Genomic DNA, 17,431 nt, shown 5'->3' with positions numbered 1-17,431 from the left:
TATTACAAAGAAAAGTTAAATTAGAAAAAGCTTGTTTACAAGAAAATCTGCAAAGCATCAGTAAATATGCTACTTGAATTTGGATAGAATGGAGGACCCAAAAAACTCCATAAATGCTGATTGTCAAATGCAGTATCCTTGTGTAGGAAATGGATTGGTGGAAAGGCTTATCACAGTGGGTGCCACACAAGATGGAATGAATTGCATTAAAGTTTTCTTATGACTGAGGGAAATGAAGTACTAGAGTGTCAGATTACAGGTCTCTTGCAATAGGTGTCCCTCCATGTGTACTTGGAAAATCAGCTGTAATGACATTGCAGAGTTCTTCTGCAGTGTTTTGGGACTGCGTCAGTCTGCATATGGGTAATTCTATCCTAAGGATATATCAAACTGTTCTTTCTTTCATTTTGAACACATTAACGCAGAGTTTTAAGAAAATACAACAGGTTTATGGGAAGAATAATCACTCCCTCAGTTAAATAACAGTATATGTTTACCTTTTATATAAGGTTCTTGAAATCAAATGATATTTTCAAGGCAGGTTGAAGAGTTGAAAAGACTATATCAAGATGCTAGAACTGTGCATAAAATATGTAAATATGTAAAACCAACCTGTGACTTTAAGTTTTGCAGCCAGTAGTTGCTTTGGCTGGAGACTAGTTACATCGTTCAGTCTCCGAGAACAGACTTCTTGAAATACATGAATTTTATTTCTTACATTCACTGGTAATAAAAGATTATATCTGTCTTTAAATAGTTACTAATGGGTTGGTATAATAATGTCATGAGTAATTTCCTAAGTATTTGTAGCTCTTAACTACACAGCTATGAGTAGAAAATGGAACTAGAGTAGTTGCATTAGTTACTGCTTTTGTGTTGTATCTGAGATACACAATACAAGAATATTTGCAAAAGAGTGAAAAATGTGTAAATAAAGAGGAGAATGTGAACAGAAAGAAAGGTCACAGTATTTGAACAACATCTGAATACAATATGTGTATTGAGAATGAATTACACAGGATGTAAAAGCATATATGTAGGAAGAAAGGGAATAGAAAGTACCAAGTTTAGGGTCTGGCTCACACAGACAGAAAACCGATTTCAAATTTGTTTATTTATTGAATTTGGATGTTTATTTTACATTTCAGATTTATAAACGTTATTTTTCAATAACATTATTTATATTATTATTTATATATTCATGTACTTATATAATTATATATTATTATATATTATTATTATATATTTATGTGTTATTATTTTTTATTATATTATTATTTTATAACAATATTTTCAATAATGTTATACTTCAAACTCTTGTTGGAAAACTCTTTTAATGCCTGTGATAATATAGTATATGGGATCCACTCTATAGCTACACAGCTTGTCATAGGTTCTGGGTGACAGATACTGTATTACTGGTGATATCCAGATCATACCACATTTTTATTGTGTAGTTTAATATATATATATGTTCTTATGGATTGACAAATATATATATATATATATATTAAGAAATGCAGTGTTCCATGAAGCATTCCAGAGTGCACTGCTTTCTTTATCAGTGGCTACCCAGTCGTTTTCCACTTAGTGGAAACAGAAACTTAGTGCAAACAGAACAGCTTTCCATTATTCTTTGGACTCATTCCCCAATTATACCATGTTCAAGTGTTTTAGGAATCAGTACAGGACAGAGTGAAATACCCCCTTAGGAATGAAGAAATATCCTTTCTTCCATGCAGTCTACAATTTTGGGCCTATTAACACCGTTTCTGAAGGGATAGCTATTATTTTGGTTCTTGTGGAATACATCATCCCAAAGTTCATTTATAGTCAGGGTAGTCCTAGAGCCTCTGCCACCTCCACGACACACAAAAAGAAACCAGCTTTGTGGTGCAAAAATGATTTGGTGCGAGGTGGAACAGGGATGGTAAATCAGCTTCCCCCAAACACTAAAGAGCAACTGACCCTTACGTATCTCTCAAAAGCTATGTTGGATTTCTGTTTAGTAAAATCAGGTGTTTTGCCTGCTATATATTCAGCATTCAGTCTCTAATGTAGCTAAATACTGGTGCACTTCTCTTTAACTTAACACATTGATAACAGCATGAAATCATTATATAAGACAATTTATATACTTTGCTTTTCTGGGCATTCAGTTTTGGCCACTGGCAGATGCCAAACCAATGAGGTAGACCTTTGATCTCACCTAGCACGGTCATGCTAGTGATTCTCAAGAGCTGAAGCTGTGGCTCTCCAGCACGTTTCTGAGGAACAGCGCCTGCTTGGCACTGGGATCAGGCTTCGTGGCATGAACCCTTCGTGGAGTCGCTGTGTGTGAAGCACTTCCTGACACGACGCTGCAGTCCGCGCGTGACATGCGGGACGGCCATGTGGTAGAACACTAATTAATCTTTCTTTACGAGAATATGGAAATGCATTTCCCAAATTGTTCTCCGGGAACAATAGCCCCATGTAGTGACATCAAGCGCATGGGATCGCATTACAGCAATCTACTGGTTGCCATGGTGACAAGAGTGGGCCCGCGAAGCAAGCCACCCAGCTGCTGAATTGGAAGGAATAAGAAAAACACAGCCCACTTCCCATGTGAAATGAATTACAAGAACAAGGAAAGGAAGAAAAGAAAATTGTCAACCCTTAATCAAATGTTCTCATATTTTTAGAAAGAGTATGAAGAAAATGGAGACCATCTCCATTTACCTCTTAGGCCTCAGGGACCTGAAGAGTAATATCTCTGCATATACTGTGGCAATAAATCACAATGGTTTGTATAAGAAAAGCCACACGTAACAGAAATCTCTTCTGTGTGCAATGGAAACAATAACTTGTTCAATCATGCTATGTGTTGTGTCTGCCTTAACAAACAATCTGTAGGAATATATCAAAATGCTTCTCAGCATAATGGTTGCATTTAGCCAGCAAGCCTGACTGTATTTTCCCTGCACCCTTTTAATTTTCAGTTAGAGACAGTTAGTATATTCCAGTTTGTTTTATAGCAACCTTCTTTGCTTATAAGCTTTCTTACCTTTTACTCTTGCTGCACCACAACAGATCAAGAGGCACGGCAGAACATGAAACTCATTTAAACATAGCAATCAGCAATGCATAGAAAACACAATTAATTTTCCAGTAGTTCTTTGAAGCTGCTTCATAATTCATTCTATTTTGTAATAAAATATTAAAACAGCAAGTTCAGTTGACCTAACAGCCTCCAGTTACTAAGATCTATGTCTGAAAAAGGGTTTGGTCACGTGAAAATTAGACTGTGGCTTCATTTTGCAGTGCAGAGAGTGGGCCCCAAACAGCCAGGTGAGGCTTCCTCAAGATCACACTACAAATGCAGCTAGCAGCAGCTATGGTGGATGTGGCCACATATGACTTTACAGTTCCTGCATCTGGGAGCAGGATCCTTGCAACTGAGTTTGGCATACAAGACCCCGCATAACTTAATAGGAAGAGCAAGGTGCTTAATAAAGAGATTTGCAGTGCTAAGCAGAGGAAGCCAGTAAGATAATCCAAGGCAAGAGTTATGTTGGAAAGTTTTGCCTCCCTTTGAAGCTCTAGTTTAGAAACCATCTGGAGGCTGAATTTTCCATCTTGCTCCATAGATCTCGACATCAACGTTGTCCCTCTGGATGAGGACAGCTGATTCACCAATTTCTTTCAAATTACAGTACTATCTAGAGGTTCAAATGACTCTGTGGCTCAGAAATTACAATACTCAGTTGCAAGAGATAGTCCTGAATTTGTAGCTTTCTCTCTGCTTTTTATATGTAGCTGTTATTGGGTGTAAACTAGAAACATTTCTAGCAACAGCACTGGAAGATTGATTTACCTCACCTAGCTCTCACTGGTCTAAAGGATAATGTTCCTTCTGCTTTACTGGCTGAATTTCATGGTAATTTAGTTTCAGCAGGACTGTAGAACACTTCCTCCTCAATCCAAGAATGCCCTTCCCTGTCAGTTATTGCATAGCTTGTTCTCTTTTTAGGAAATCCAAAATTTGAGTTTGAGAAAGACACATGAATCTGATCTCCCTTCTGTGTGAATCTGCTCATAACAGCGCTGTGCTAAAGAAAAAGAAAGATAAAGCAATTCTTCCTTCTTCAGTCACATTTTAGGAAAGAACAGCTTACAGTTCATGCCATGCTCTTGTGGCTCTGCCCTAGGCATTCTCTAAGACTTCCCATCAGATCAAGCTCCCATGGTACCTATGAGAAGCAGGGCCTCATTTCTAGACTCACACAAATGCAAAGTTGGATGTAGTTTCCAAGCTACTCCATCTACTCAGAACAGAAAACCAGGGAGCCCAGAGGTAAAAATGAAAAACTATGTGAGTGGAGTTCAGCTGCAGGCAGGAGCTGAGCAAAGGCTTGCAAGACCACTACTGTAACATTAGGGCATAATCGTTTGAAGGCTTAAGTATTTTTCTGAGCATATGTTTTTCTTGCTGCTATTTCACAGACCTTCTCTGTGAATAAGCTATTTTTAAGATATGGATTCTGCTCTGAATTTTAAAGTCTAAGTCTTTGACTGTGTTTTGTACTCTTCGGGCTGATTTGTGTGGCTCAACGTGGCTAGGATTGATAAAAATGTGAGCAAAAGAATACCTGACAGACAGAAACGTGGTTTGAAATACACACATTTACTCAGTGAGACTTTCTGGGGGGTAAGCAGAGTTTCTACATTGATTACAAAAACACCAGCATTAGTGCCAAGGTTGAATAGAATTCCATGTTACATGTAGAGCAGGTATTCAGCATTTCTGAAAATACTGTTTGCCCCTTCTTGCACTCCCCAAACTTATGTATTCACTGGAGAAAGAAGTATTTTCCCAAGAATTTAGAAGTCTGTTAATTAGTTCACAGTAATATTGATTTTAAATTGGGTCCTTTGAGAAATTTAGCATCTAGAATAACTAGCATTTATCTCAAGTAATCTGAATAATGGTACAATATAGACTCCTCAGAATTTTCATTACTCAAATGAAGTGAAATTATCTTTGCGATATACATTCAAGACATTAAGATGTAATTTAGGTAAGTATTAATAATTATTTTATTGAATTGTTATGACTAAATAGGCAGACAGAGTTGGGTCAACAGCGTTCATAATTAAGTGGGCCAAGTGCAACATCAGAAGTAATTTTTTCAATTGCCACCTTATCTGTGCAGCTAATTTGCATGTGACAATTGTGTTGGCTGTAATGAATCAGTGCTACAAGGAAGAGGGGATAAAAATAGCAGAAATTCTTCCTACAAGAATCCTTGTCCCAGCTATCAGTATTGTTTAATTATCACTATACTTTAATTAACTATTACTGTTGTGTGAAGGGGCTGTGACTATATGTTCCTTTGAATATCAATATTTAGAGGTCTTTCAATGGTACTGGTTACTTCAGCTTCATTTTAGGGAGAGCTGAATATGAACCAGAGAGATATTTAAAACATAGGTAGAGTGGGACTCAGGGTCTGCTGGGTCTCCGCTTCTTCTGAAATGAATCCCACTTACATCATCTTATATCTTCCTGCAAGGTTTGCAGATTAGGGGTCAAATTCCCTGGGTGGAGTCGTGCCTTAACTGCTTTGAATTGCTGTCCATTGCTCTTGTTTGTGACTAAAATGACCTTTTTTTAATTAACATTTCAATAGTAGCTTATTATTACTTTCTGAAGAAATGTTATTCACATGGAAAACCGTCTTCAAATCTCTTTATTTTTGTGGGGTTTTTAATTGCTAAGGAAGTCACAAATATAAAGACTGATAATAGAGAAGGGTGAGGATTGAGAATTAGTTTCAGTATCAGTAGTTTAAGGGCAATATAATGTTAGAAGAATGTTATCAAATGATTTGCAATGTGCTCAGTCCATTCTTCCTAATGTATTTTACAATCAATCTTTTTTTTTTTTTTTTTTTTTTTTTTTTTTTTTTTTTTTTTTCCCCAAGGCAGAATTTCAGGCTTCTGCAAGACATTTTTCTAACATGGTCTTGTCAGGCTTGCAGGTGAAATAACAATTTCTGCAGTGTCTCCAGGAATCTGATAAATCTTTCTGACCTTAAAGTACAAGTTAAACATTTCACTCAATAATCATTCTTACAGATCTTGTTTTCATGTTAACAGTGGCAGTACTGGTGAGAGGCAACCTTTCACTCATACTGAAGCTTGCTAAATTCTGATCGTTTGCCAGTTCTCATTTGGAAAAGAAATGTGTGACACATTGCCTGAAATTTTTGCACTAATAAAAAGCAGTTTGCGTTATTGAAAACTGCATTTCTCTGGTCATTTCTTGCAAGCCTCCAAGGAATAACCTCTTCTACCTTGTGGAAAAGCTATGTTGTGATGAAAATGTATAAACCTTGTGGCATATGATTGAGACAATGAAAAATTCTGGTTATTTAATGTGTCCTTATCATCTTGCCCAACCATCTTGTGAGATGTCCCTAATTCGTTCCCAGCCAGAGGACAGTTTAAATGTCACCTCCTTTGGGGGGTGCAGTTTGAAAGAATATTAGCATTAGGTGGGTGAGAAGCAAAGTGATTTGGAATGAAGACTGTCAAAGCTTTGCTTTACAACTGGACTCTTTCTCATTGGTGTCAGATGGGTACTCCCTTTGCCTCTTCCTTTCCTGTTGGTGTGGAAAGGAAGAGAAAGAAAGGAGCTCTTTGGTGCTATTGGTGTCAGTTTTCTATCTCCACGCATATATAATGGAAGAACAGTACCATCTGCCCCAGTCCTGCTCCTACCTCTTTTCCCTGCGTGGCAGGAACATGAGTACTCTCACCCCAGATAAGCCTTGTATCCTTTTTCCTCTCTCTGACAAGTCATATTTCCAGCAATCCTGCAAACCCAAGTGCAAGATCTGTTCAAACTCAAATATCCCCAGTTGAGCTCCTGCAGTGACAACTCTCAGGAAGCCAGTGATTTGTTGCAATACAAATTGGAAGAAATAGTGACAAGGTCCTTCGCACACTAAACCTTGTCTGTGACACACAGACACCATGATCTTACCCATTGCTATGTATTACATCTTACTGATACTGGCTTTTCAGAGTATCTACTGATAATATGTTGAAGGTGCAGCTGCTACACGGGTAGCTGCAAGAGGAAAAGGGAGAGTGTATATCTCTGCCCAAGGAAAAACAGAGAGGCATCTATTAGTGCTACCCTGTCAACATTACACTCGGCACAGGATTCATCCTTCCCTCACCCACACCAATCCTGTTGTTGGGCAAATCAACTCCAGTGACACTTGGCACCTGCAGTTGAATTTGGTCTCACTAATGGCTGCACACCAAGTCAATTCCATCTCATTAGTAGTTCTTACACAGCTTTAGGTACCAGATTCACTGCTTTTCCTCTTCTAGCTGACATAGATGAGTATAGAAAAGCTGGTCTAATTGGTACTGCCAGTCTATAAAGAGAACTCTTCCAAATCTTCCATTTCTTACATAAGGATATTTTCTTTCATATAGGAAAAAAAATAACCTCAAATGCACAATTAATTTGTTCTTTCTCTCTTTCTTCCAGCTAGTTTTTACTCAGTTTACACAAAAGGATGCATAGACGATTTCAGAATTTCAGCAGCATACACTACTGGACATGAGGCTCAGAGGCACAGCTTGGTAGCCTCACATATAAGGATTGCTGGTACAATCACACACAAGTAGTATCCTTGTGTTTAAGACAGGATGTTATTTCAGCCTCCAAAGGCTGTGAGGGATTACCGTGCAGGGGACACACACAGAAGAGTTAACTGGAAAGCATGAAAGAAAACTGTTTTGTTAAAAGTACATTGGGGAATGGAACGGAAGGTGGGAAGCTCTTACAGGACATGTTTATATAGACATCATCTATTCGTTAAAGAGAATAAAGTAGTATGGGGCTTTGAGCAACCTGGTCTGGTAGAAGTTGTCCTTGCCCATGGCATGGAGGGCTGGAATTAAATGGTCTTTAAAGTCTCTTCCAACCCAAACCATTTTATTATTCTATAGGTATTTATCTCCTCATTGAGTTGTGTGGTGTTTTTCTTTTTTGGTTTGTTTTGGTTTGTTTTGGTTTGGTTGTTTGTGTTGTGTTTTTTTTCCAGAACTTTGAGTGCAATGAATATCTAACGAACTTCTTTTTAACCTTTATCAAATTGTCAATCTATTAGTCAAGGTGAAGTGCAAGAATAATACCAAAATGCAAATTCCCAATATCCCTTTACTTCCAGCTTCAATGGCTGAGTTTTCAGATAAGTCTAGTGATGTATCTGGCATCTGTTTTAAAGTTTCTTTACCATTTTTGCTTTATTTAGATGCCAGAACCAGACATTGGATTTTTTTGTAGGTTTCCAGTACAGAAAATATATGAAGGAAGATTAAAGACATAGGTACAAAAGGGTAGCAATGAGAAACATGCACTTATGCCTGCCTTTGTAAGATGTTCTTCTAATCAACTTATTTTAATATCTTTAGAGACAAATCTTAAAGAGTTTTTGTTCCTACAGGATGTAGAATGTGCATTGGTCTTTAAAAAAAATATATAAATACAATATTGAAAATTGTCCTGTTTTGATAGTAAATGAAGTCTACAAGTTTATGAATCTTTTGCACTGACTGGATTTTAGAGGTTCTTTGAGCTATTTAAAGTATTAAATTTAGGCTGTTTTTAATAGATGTAGTACTTCTGTTGCTACAAGTCTGACATATTCCAAATTAAATTGTTTTATAAAGATTCTGTATACATATGTACATTCTTAGATGCATTTGGAATCTAGTATAAAAGTCTAACTCAGCATTTTTTGGAAAGACTGTATGAACTTCAGGTGGAGGGTGCTGGAGGTGGTTTTGTGTGGAACACCCCAAATAAATGCCAGTGAAATCTTTATCTTATACTATACCATCATGTCTTTTGTTCTTAACTTATTTATAGGAACTATCTCAGATTTTGGCAGAGTTTCTGAGTTTCCTCAATTATATTGTTTTTCATATGCCTCCAGTCTCCCACATGCAGAGTCATTTTCCCTTCATTCTTGAGCCCAACTGTTCTGTGAAACTATTGCCTTTTTACTCAGGAGATCAGCTTTCTTTATGTATTTATAGGGAAAAAGATGATATTTCTGAGAGAAGTGAAGAACCACAAAGCCCAGGAAGGATAATCTCTTATGCTATCACTTATGCATTTGCAAGACAGAAATTTCGACAGTGTAAACTGACATGCATGAGATCTGAATCTGCCCTAGTATAAGCAATTGTTATATATTCTTTCTGCTTTAATTCTGAGAAGTAAGGTTTCCTTCCAGCTAAGTTTTCCGATAGACTTGGGAAAGCTGTAGTATCACAAAGCCTCTTATGTTTTTATTACATAATAAGAACATAATAACCCCAGTAGAGATTGCTGTCCCATATTTTCTGTTACAAGAACCTGTTTTCTCTTTTATATAAGCATATCACAATTGAATCTTTGGACTGAAATTCTGTAGGTGTCTATTAGAACAATCTCTTTTCGGTGAACGTTTCAGCTAATATAGCTCAGCTATTTTTGAGGGTGAAATAATGTGAAAGGACATTATTGTATTCGTATTCATTTTAATTACATTTACCATGTCATCTCCATAAAGTTAATTGAGGTTAAGTTTGGCCCAGCGTATAATAAATTTGTGTACAGAAGCTAAGAGAAGGGAGACAAATTCTTCTCTTGTCTCTGATCTGCTGCAGAAAAAAAAAAAAAAAAAAAAGAAAAAAAAAAAAAGGAAAGCTTTCCTCACTCTTGATGTAGGCTATGGAAGGAGGCTGGAGGACAGCAAGAAGAGGAATCAGGTAAAAAGAGTATCAGGGACCACGATTAAGGGGTGAATGGGAGCAGACACCAGGGAGATAGAAATACAGGGCACTGTTTCTTTCTCTTCGAAGGCATGTCTGCAGAGTAGACAGCAGCTTTCTACTATCAGCTTACTCCTCTATAGAGAATTATTATTTAAAGCAATAGAGAATTATTATCTAAAGTTCCCCAGTTTGCTCATGTGGAGAGATGAAGAGCTGGCATAGCTCCTTGGCAGGAGACAAGGAGGTCTGTTTTACAGGAGAGATGAGTGGCTGCTACCATTGGCACTGATGAAAATGCACAGGAAAAGCTCTGAAGCCTGCAGACATTAACGGACTGGGTTCTTACTTTCTCAGAGTGGGGACAAGGAGGCAACATTAATTCCAGGCTTTTCTGAGTTTTAAATATTTGATTTTGTAACCTTGACGTACTTTAAAATAAAAAGAAAAAAAAAGCACCAGCTGCAAAATATGTATATATATATATCTGAGCTAATACATAAAGAAAAACAAACAAACAACAGTAGTAAAGAATTAATAAAATAATGCTGTCTCTGCCATGCATCAACTTGGCACAAACAGTCAGCATCTTGTGCCTAAGTATTTGTTGACCTGGGATTTAAACTTAGAATACTTTAAACTGCCAAGGTTGCTGACACCAATAACCAGTGTATAGTAGCTCAGTGACGAGTACACCCTGATTGTGTATAAACATCTTGCAATGATGAAGGGTGAAATCTGAAAAACAGTCAACAAACTGAAAGCCATAGCTGAAACAAATAGCTGCATTTATTAATATGAATGAAAATATGTAGTCTTTTTTTTTTTTTTTTTTTTTTTTGGAATGGATCATGTGTTGGCTCAGTTTGCCTAAAGCCTTTTATGCTAGCTATTTCTAGCAGCAATAACCCAAAATGCATTTTTTCCCCCATTTCTTCCCCTAAATTTACAGCCCCCTATAGGTTAATTAACATAAAGAGCAAGAAAGGAGAAGTGACATTTTGTATGTGTTTACAAGGCAGATAAATGGGATATTAACCCCACCTCATCACTGTCGCTGTTTGCACAGCCTGTGCTGCATGCACTCTTATACCACATGATGTACTTATAACGACATGATTGCACAGCTTCTCACTTCAGAACAGGGCTCTGCCTGCGCCAGTTCTGATGCTGCACACAAATTCTTTCAGGATATGATTTGCAGACTTGTAGTCTTAAATCATACCCCGTACTGTGAAATATAATTTTAAATGTAATAGCTTTGTAATGTTTCCATGATTGCCTTAAAAAGACCTCCCCTAGATTTTGCAGGATATTCTGCAGAGTAGCACTTGAGAGTTCTCAAGAGTACATCTGTAAACTAATCAGTCCATCTGAAAAGAGTGAAGATTTAACAGCTGAACAGGGTGAAGTATTGCTTATTCCACGGTGCTTTTTGAAAGAAAGCCATGTTGCTCTGGGACAGGAGATTTGATATTCAGAAATAATTCATGTCCATTATTAAGCCCTGATTCAGCGAAGTATTTAAGTATGTCCTGTTATGCGCCTCTCAGCTTTTGATTTTGCTGCTGCTTAAGAGCTCTACTGAGTCAGAAGCAGCAAGCTAAATGGAAGGGTGGAGATGAAGTTTTTCATGGCTTTGCTCACATAAAGCCTATTTCATGGTGATTTTAAATGAGTGCAAATAAAAATTCTCACTTATAGCAAGTTAGCTTCATGAGACTCCATCAGGGGTACAAGTTTGGAGAGGTCAACTGGGCTATTTTTATGGGTTTTGATCACAAATGTAATAGAAAATGGACTTTTTTTTTAAATTGTGTGTGTGTGGTCTGAAATGAGGTAGTCTGAAAACGGAATGTAGGTTTTCCAGCCTACTTTGAACCATCCTGATTTGGTCCCTGGCTGCAATTCACTTTTTTGAGCTACTTTAGTGTCTCAGCTGATTCCCAGCAGTCACCGCCAAATAACCAAGTACCTTATCCTTCAAATGCTAAACTTTCCACCTAGGCGGAATCAGACTCCTTTATCTTCAGCCTGTACTGCTCACTGTTTGGATGAATTCCAGGATCATCTTTTAGGAGTCATATTTCCCTATTACATGTGTAGATCTAGGTCATCTTCTACTGCTAACAGATCTTAAGAATAGAAGCTTGAATTCTAGAGGATTTTTTTCTTGATTTTTATGGACTCCTATTTTGTGTATTGTTTGAACAGATGGTCTTTTCCTGCTGTTTGCATGTTAGGAATTCTTTGACCTGCCCACAAGCAGGGAGATAAGAGCAGTAACAGGTAAAGTTAGGACTGCACTGGTACAGTTAAATTCAAGGGGATGGGAGCCATATGGGGTTTGTTGATACCACTCCCCGTCTTTGGTTTCTTCAGCATTTTACTAGCAAGTAACTAAAGAATTCTATCCTCATCCACTCTACTGTTCTTCCTATGTGTTAAGTGTTTTCCAGACTAGATTAAAGTGAACATAAGACATTACTGGGTGAGATGGGAGTCGGATGAAAAAAAATGAAGTCTTTGAATGCACTTACCTATAGTCATGTCCTTGGTTCAGCCAAGGTCCAGCCAATTAAAAGGCTGTTCACAGCTGGTATTTTGCTTGAGCGGACCCTACAGTTTCTCCACTGACAGGTTGCCGGCAGTATAGCAATTGTCCATAAGTTCAAGTACCTTCCTCCACATTTTGTCAATATGACAGTGAGTGCAGTCACCAGTAATTTATTAATCTTGTCAAATGTCATAAGTTATGCAAAGTGTTCTCTTTTAAACATGACAAAAGGGCTTGTTTTAAGCTATTGAAGGAATCTTCTATTTTTTCATCTTAATTCTACCTTTTTTTCCCCTCACTTCTTTAGGGAAGCAACGTAATGGAAGACCAGGATCTGTTGGAAATAGGAATACTTAACTCTGGACACAGACAGAGAATACTCCAAGCAATCCAGCTTCTCCCAAAGGTATAGTTTCTGTTATTATCCAAGCAAGGGAATTAACACCTACAGCTTTCACATCATTTAAAACACTTTTTTTTGAATGGAGATAAACATAATTCCCTACTGTTTTTGTAGCCATTTGTTGCATGTGCAAAAGTGGCATAAAGTAATGTCACACTGGACCTACCTTGTGTTGATGTAGTTGACAAATGAAGCAGAAGAGACTAACATCTGTAATTTGAAGTGATAGCTGTTTGGAATTTATTGTAATGATTTTTGTCTTTTCAATCTGTTTATAGACTGTCATTACATATGTGTAAATAAGGCTGTCAATGAATACCAGGTGTTTGTCTTTATATAGCAGATGACCTAAAAATACTTTGCCTTTTGAAACAGGAATAATATAAACATTCTTCAAAACTTTGGATGAAAAATGCTTTTCCTAATACCTGTCTTTCATGTATGATTTGGAGATTTCCTGCAGGCTCCACATTGATTTGCTCCTGTGTATTTTTCTTCTCAGCTATGGAAATAGTAACTTGCAGTCATTTTTCCAGTCATTTTTAGTGCTAACTGATTTAAACTATAGATTCTAAAATCAGCAGTATAAAGGTGTAGTTCTTATATTTTACACACCAGAATATATCAGTGCAGGCTTCTGCTAATGTTTCTACATACAGAAACCTGAATAGGTAAATGAGGGACATACTGATTTTGGGAAGCTGTGTGAGGAGAATAAATGAGCAGCAGTAGATACTACTAAAGCCCAGGCTGCCGCAAGTGATACAAATACTCACTCGGTGCAAGATACTGGGGCAGGAATAATGTCTTAAGTAAAGTGCATGAAGTGCTCTAGAGCTTGGTAGCAGCATGTGTGGAATAATCAAGGTAAATAGAGATTAGTCTGTTTGCAGTTTGATAACACTTCAGAGCAAAAATAGTTGTTAAAGGACATTTCAGTCTGGAGCATGCGGATGACTTTGCCAGAAGAGGCTGTTTGATGCAGCATAGTTTATTAGATAAGTTCTTATGATGACTGGTAAAAGAGAACAAGGATTTATTTTGTATGGAAAAAATGTAAAATTATGAACTGTATCTGTTTCTGGATGTGCTAGACAATCTGTATATACTACAGAATGAGCTTGTGCACTGATACACTGAAGATGATTAAAGACAGCAATGTTCCACATAGCATTTTTAGACAAATGAGATAAATGATACAGTATTAGGGTATATAAAAGTAGTACTTGAAGAATTACAACAGATATTTATGGTTTAACTATAAATTTATACATTTTTGAACAACGCTATCATTCAAAACATTTTATGTGATTTTAATCCCTGCTCTTAGCTGACGAAATATTTTTGGTTTTGACATTTCTTAGGGAAGCCAGAATGTTTGTATTCTTGCTTAAATTGTTCAAAATTAATGAATAGATTTTTAATATATCATAATTTTAGTGCTATCTAGATTTGGTAACTGGTGTTTATGAAAACATTGTTAATAATGTCTGCTTTTGGAGAATATACTAATGCTGAGAGCCAGATTTTGTCGTATGACTCCAACTAAGGTATTTTCATAAAATATGCTTAATATGAGAAATTATTATAGAATCAAGATCTAGAAGCTCTCTTAAAACCAGGTGAGAACAAGCTGTTTATGCAACAATTAACATCTTCTGAACCAAAGATAATTAAGTAACAAAGAAAGGCTTAAAGCATGGGCTTCAGTGAGGTAGTCTTTAGCAGCTTCCTTGTTAAGAAAACAGTCCTCAAAGACCAAGTTTCTAATGTGTCTTTGATGCAAAAATATCATATTAAAGTAAAGGCAGCCAAAAGCTGTGCATCACATTTCTTCACTCAGATGATTCACCAACACAAGAGAGCTTACATAGAAAAAATACTTAATTTCATATTCAAAACCCAATTCGTTTAAACAGCTGTTGGAGTAGTTATGGGGCCCACAAATTGGGATTCTGGTAAATTTTATCTCATGTAACTCATCCTTGAAGTATTTACAACAGTTTGCTGAAAATCTAAAAAGCTTTCACATCCTTCAGGAAAACATTAAAAGGTTTCTGCATATCCATTTGTTGATAAGTTCAGCTCTGTCATCATCCATTCAAAATAGTCTGTACCTTCTAAATACTTTATGATTTCAAATCATAATTGGATTCTTACTAATTTGAATCTCATTAAATATTCTTTTAGTTGGTTTGTTTGAAAAGGTACCTCTTTTCTACTCCTTGTTTAATTTAAAACTTGATGACTCCTTGCATTTTAGTAGTTAGCAATATGGCTGCTGCTGCTGCTGTTGTTAGTTTTACTATTAATCCTTCCTGTCTTGTCATACTTCTTAACTCAGAAGTCGAGGTAGAAGTTAAATGCTTTAAAAAATATCTACAGAATGACACTTCCTTAGGGTCATATACTAAGGCAGTATAGAATAAACTTAGAGGCTAAAAAATCAAGAAACTAATCTATTGTCAATGTTTTAAAATATTCCTTTTTAAAGCTTCTTTTGTTATTCTCATCAGCCTTCATCTCTGCAGCCTGAAAATGCAACAGGCATTTAGATTTTGGCAAGACTAACTGACTTCGATCATCCTAAATGCTGGTTTCCTAAAGAGTGATGAGATTTCTGTATTTCAAACACCACAAATGTGTTTAGGAACCACTTGCCAGAGCTTGAAGTAGTTTTAAATAGGAAAAAAGCAAATACCTGATGAATTAATTGTTTCATTTTATTACGTTGTGTTTAACCAGTATAAAAAGGCATGTTTGACCTTTTTTTTTTTTTTCAAAATATAATCTTTCCTTAATTATTTTGTATTTGAGGAGAGCATTTCATGAGAGTAAGCTAGTATGTTTGTAGGGAGAATAGAAATATTTCAATGAGATCTCTGCTTTTCATTATACCCTTTATTTTTGTTGGATTAGAGATATAGCCCAATCCCACCTTACATTAATGTAATTTAAGTTATTCAAGTTTCACATTAATATTAACTAGAGCACTTTATAGCTTATTATTATTAGATAAGGTTAAGACACTCCAGTAGAAATATAATTTGTAAAGTTAATTCTTAAAATGGAAATACTTTATACATGACACCAGTTTTAGAGCAAATCTCTTAGCAGAGTTTGATACCACATTTAGCATTTTTTGTTTGAACAGAATGAAATCAATAATATTTGAGAGGGATTTTATATGTTTTATTAAAAGGACATTCAGCTGTATAGAGTTCTAGGGACAATGCCTAAAAGTATAGTACAAGGAGTTCAGAAAAATATATATATAATACTGAGGGAGAACTTGTTTTCAAGATACGCTTAATTGACTAAGAAAATAATAGCAGTCACAGTGTATCATTTTCAAGTTATTTTGGCATCCAAAGCCTGTGTGCAATTGACTTCTCAATGGGTTCCTAAGAGGCTGCAGTGTTTTTGAAAATAATTATCCTAGCTTATCTGAGGACCTAGATAATAAAAGGGATTGTTTTCATGTGGGTTGCTCAGTGTATAGCTCCTTCTCCTAGCCCATAATGGGAACACATTCTCTCATTTGACAAATGGAAGAAAGATGATAGTTGAAAGCATCTTTCTCCTGGCTTCAGAGCTATTCTTACAGTATGCAGCTTATTTCTTCCTGCATGGAGAGGTCTCAGGCACAGAGCATGACTGGGAATCTTGTAGCAGTGGCATGCCGGCAGTAAGCCTGCTTCCTGGGTGCTTTGCAGAACCAGACAAGAAGTAGGACATGAGTCGGGTATTGAGCACATGCTCTCTGCAAGTAGTGTTACATGAGCAGTAAAGCTGTGCTTCCAAAAAGTGCTAGATCTATTACTCATATGTAACACCCATTTTTGCAAGCACAGTAAATCTGGCATTTAGGAAAACAGAACTACTGTGCCTGTGCACATTAACTATGCTGTGTATGTAGCAGACAGGGACCACATCATATGTTTGCTATTGCTATATATCTGGTTATATCTTGGTTTAGACATTACAGAGCTTAGAAAGCTATTTTGAATCATGGTATTTAATTATCTCCCATTCAGCACAGCTAACAGGTAGATCACTGCAACTTCCATTCCTAAAGATAGTGACCAAACTAGAAGATGCTGCAAAGTCAAGCTCTTAATATTTATGACCCTTTCTGGCGGTGACTTCTTGCTTCTGGCCTGCTGGAATTGAAGATGAAAAGCAGCATTCAAAGGAAGTGCTTTGTACCCTGCTTATTCCTCCTTCTAATGCCTTTCGGAATTACTTGCCAGGCCTGGAAGGAGGTCACTCGCCTGCTCATTACACTGTTTATAAGACCTTAACTATAAGGACAGAGAAGAAGAGTTATAACCACATAATACATGAGTGTTGCAACTTTGAAACACAAAGGAATGTACCAGTAAAACAAAGCAGTTAGAAACATCTATGCTATAGCTCAGTGTGTTTACCTCATGGTCTCTCCATGCGTGTGCTTCAAATTTGTCTGATTAAAGCAGTCCCACAAATGTTTTACATTTTCCTTCTTTCTGTCAGTGAGCCACTCTATATGGGATACACTGTCACTTATCTGTTTTGTGTAGATTACAGTAGCATGTCACTGGTCGTGCAACCATTCCCCATACAGCAAGCCTTATTCCTATTTGTGCTTTTTTATACTTTCTTAA

The 17,431-nt window shown here is 36.7% G+C and overlaps 1 protein-coding gene across 14 annotated transcripts in view; it reads left to right on the top strand.

Moving 5' to 3' along the window:
- ANKS1B (ankyrin repeat and sterile alpha motif domain containing 1B) overlaps positions 1 to 17,431 on the top strand; it is a gene marked incomplete at both ends in the record, with an annotated part of 436,397 nt that overhangs the window by 251,157 nt on the left and 167,809 nt on the right. For all 14 annotated transcript variants that reach the window (XM_084292214.1, XM_084292215.1, XM_084292213.1 and 11 more), the window contains one exon: positions 12,690 to 12,788. In XM_084292214.1, coding sequence (XP_084148340.1) covers positions 12,690 to 12,788 — 99 coding nt within the window. The remainder of the gene's footprint in view (positions 1 to 12,689; positions 12,789 to 17,431) is intronic.

Source organism: Netta rufina, assembly GCF_964035555.1.
Source record: "Netta rufina genome assembly, chromosome: 1".
Taxonomy (NCBI): Eukaryota; Metazoa; Chordata; class Aves; order Anseriformes; family Anatidae; genus Netta; species Netta rufina.
The sequence above is the reverse complement of the archived record's forward strand: the minus strand, read 5'-3'. Positions and strand labels throughout refer to the sequence as shown.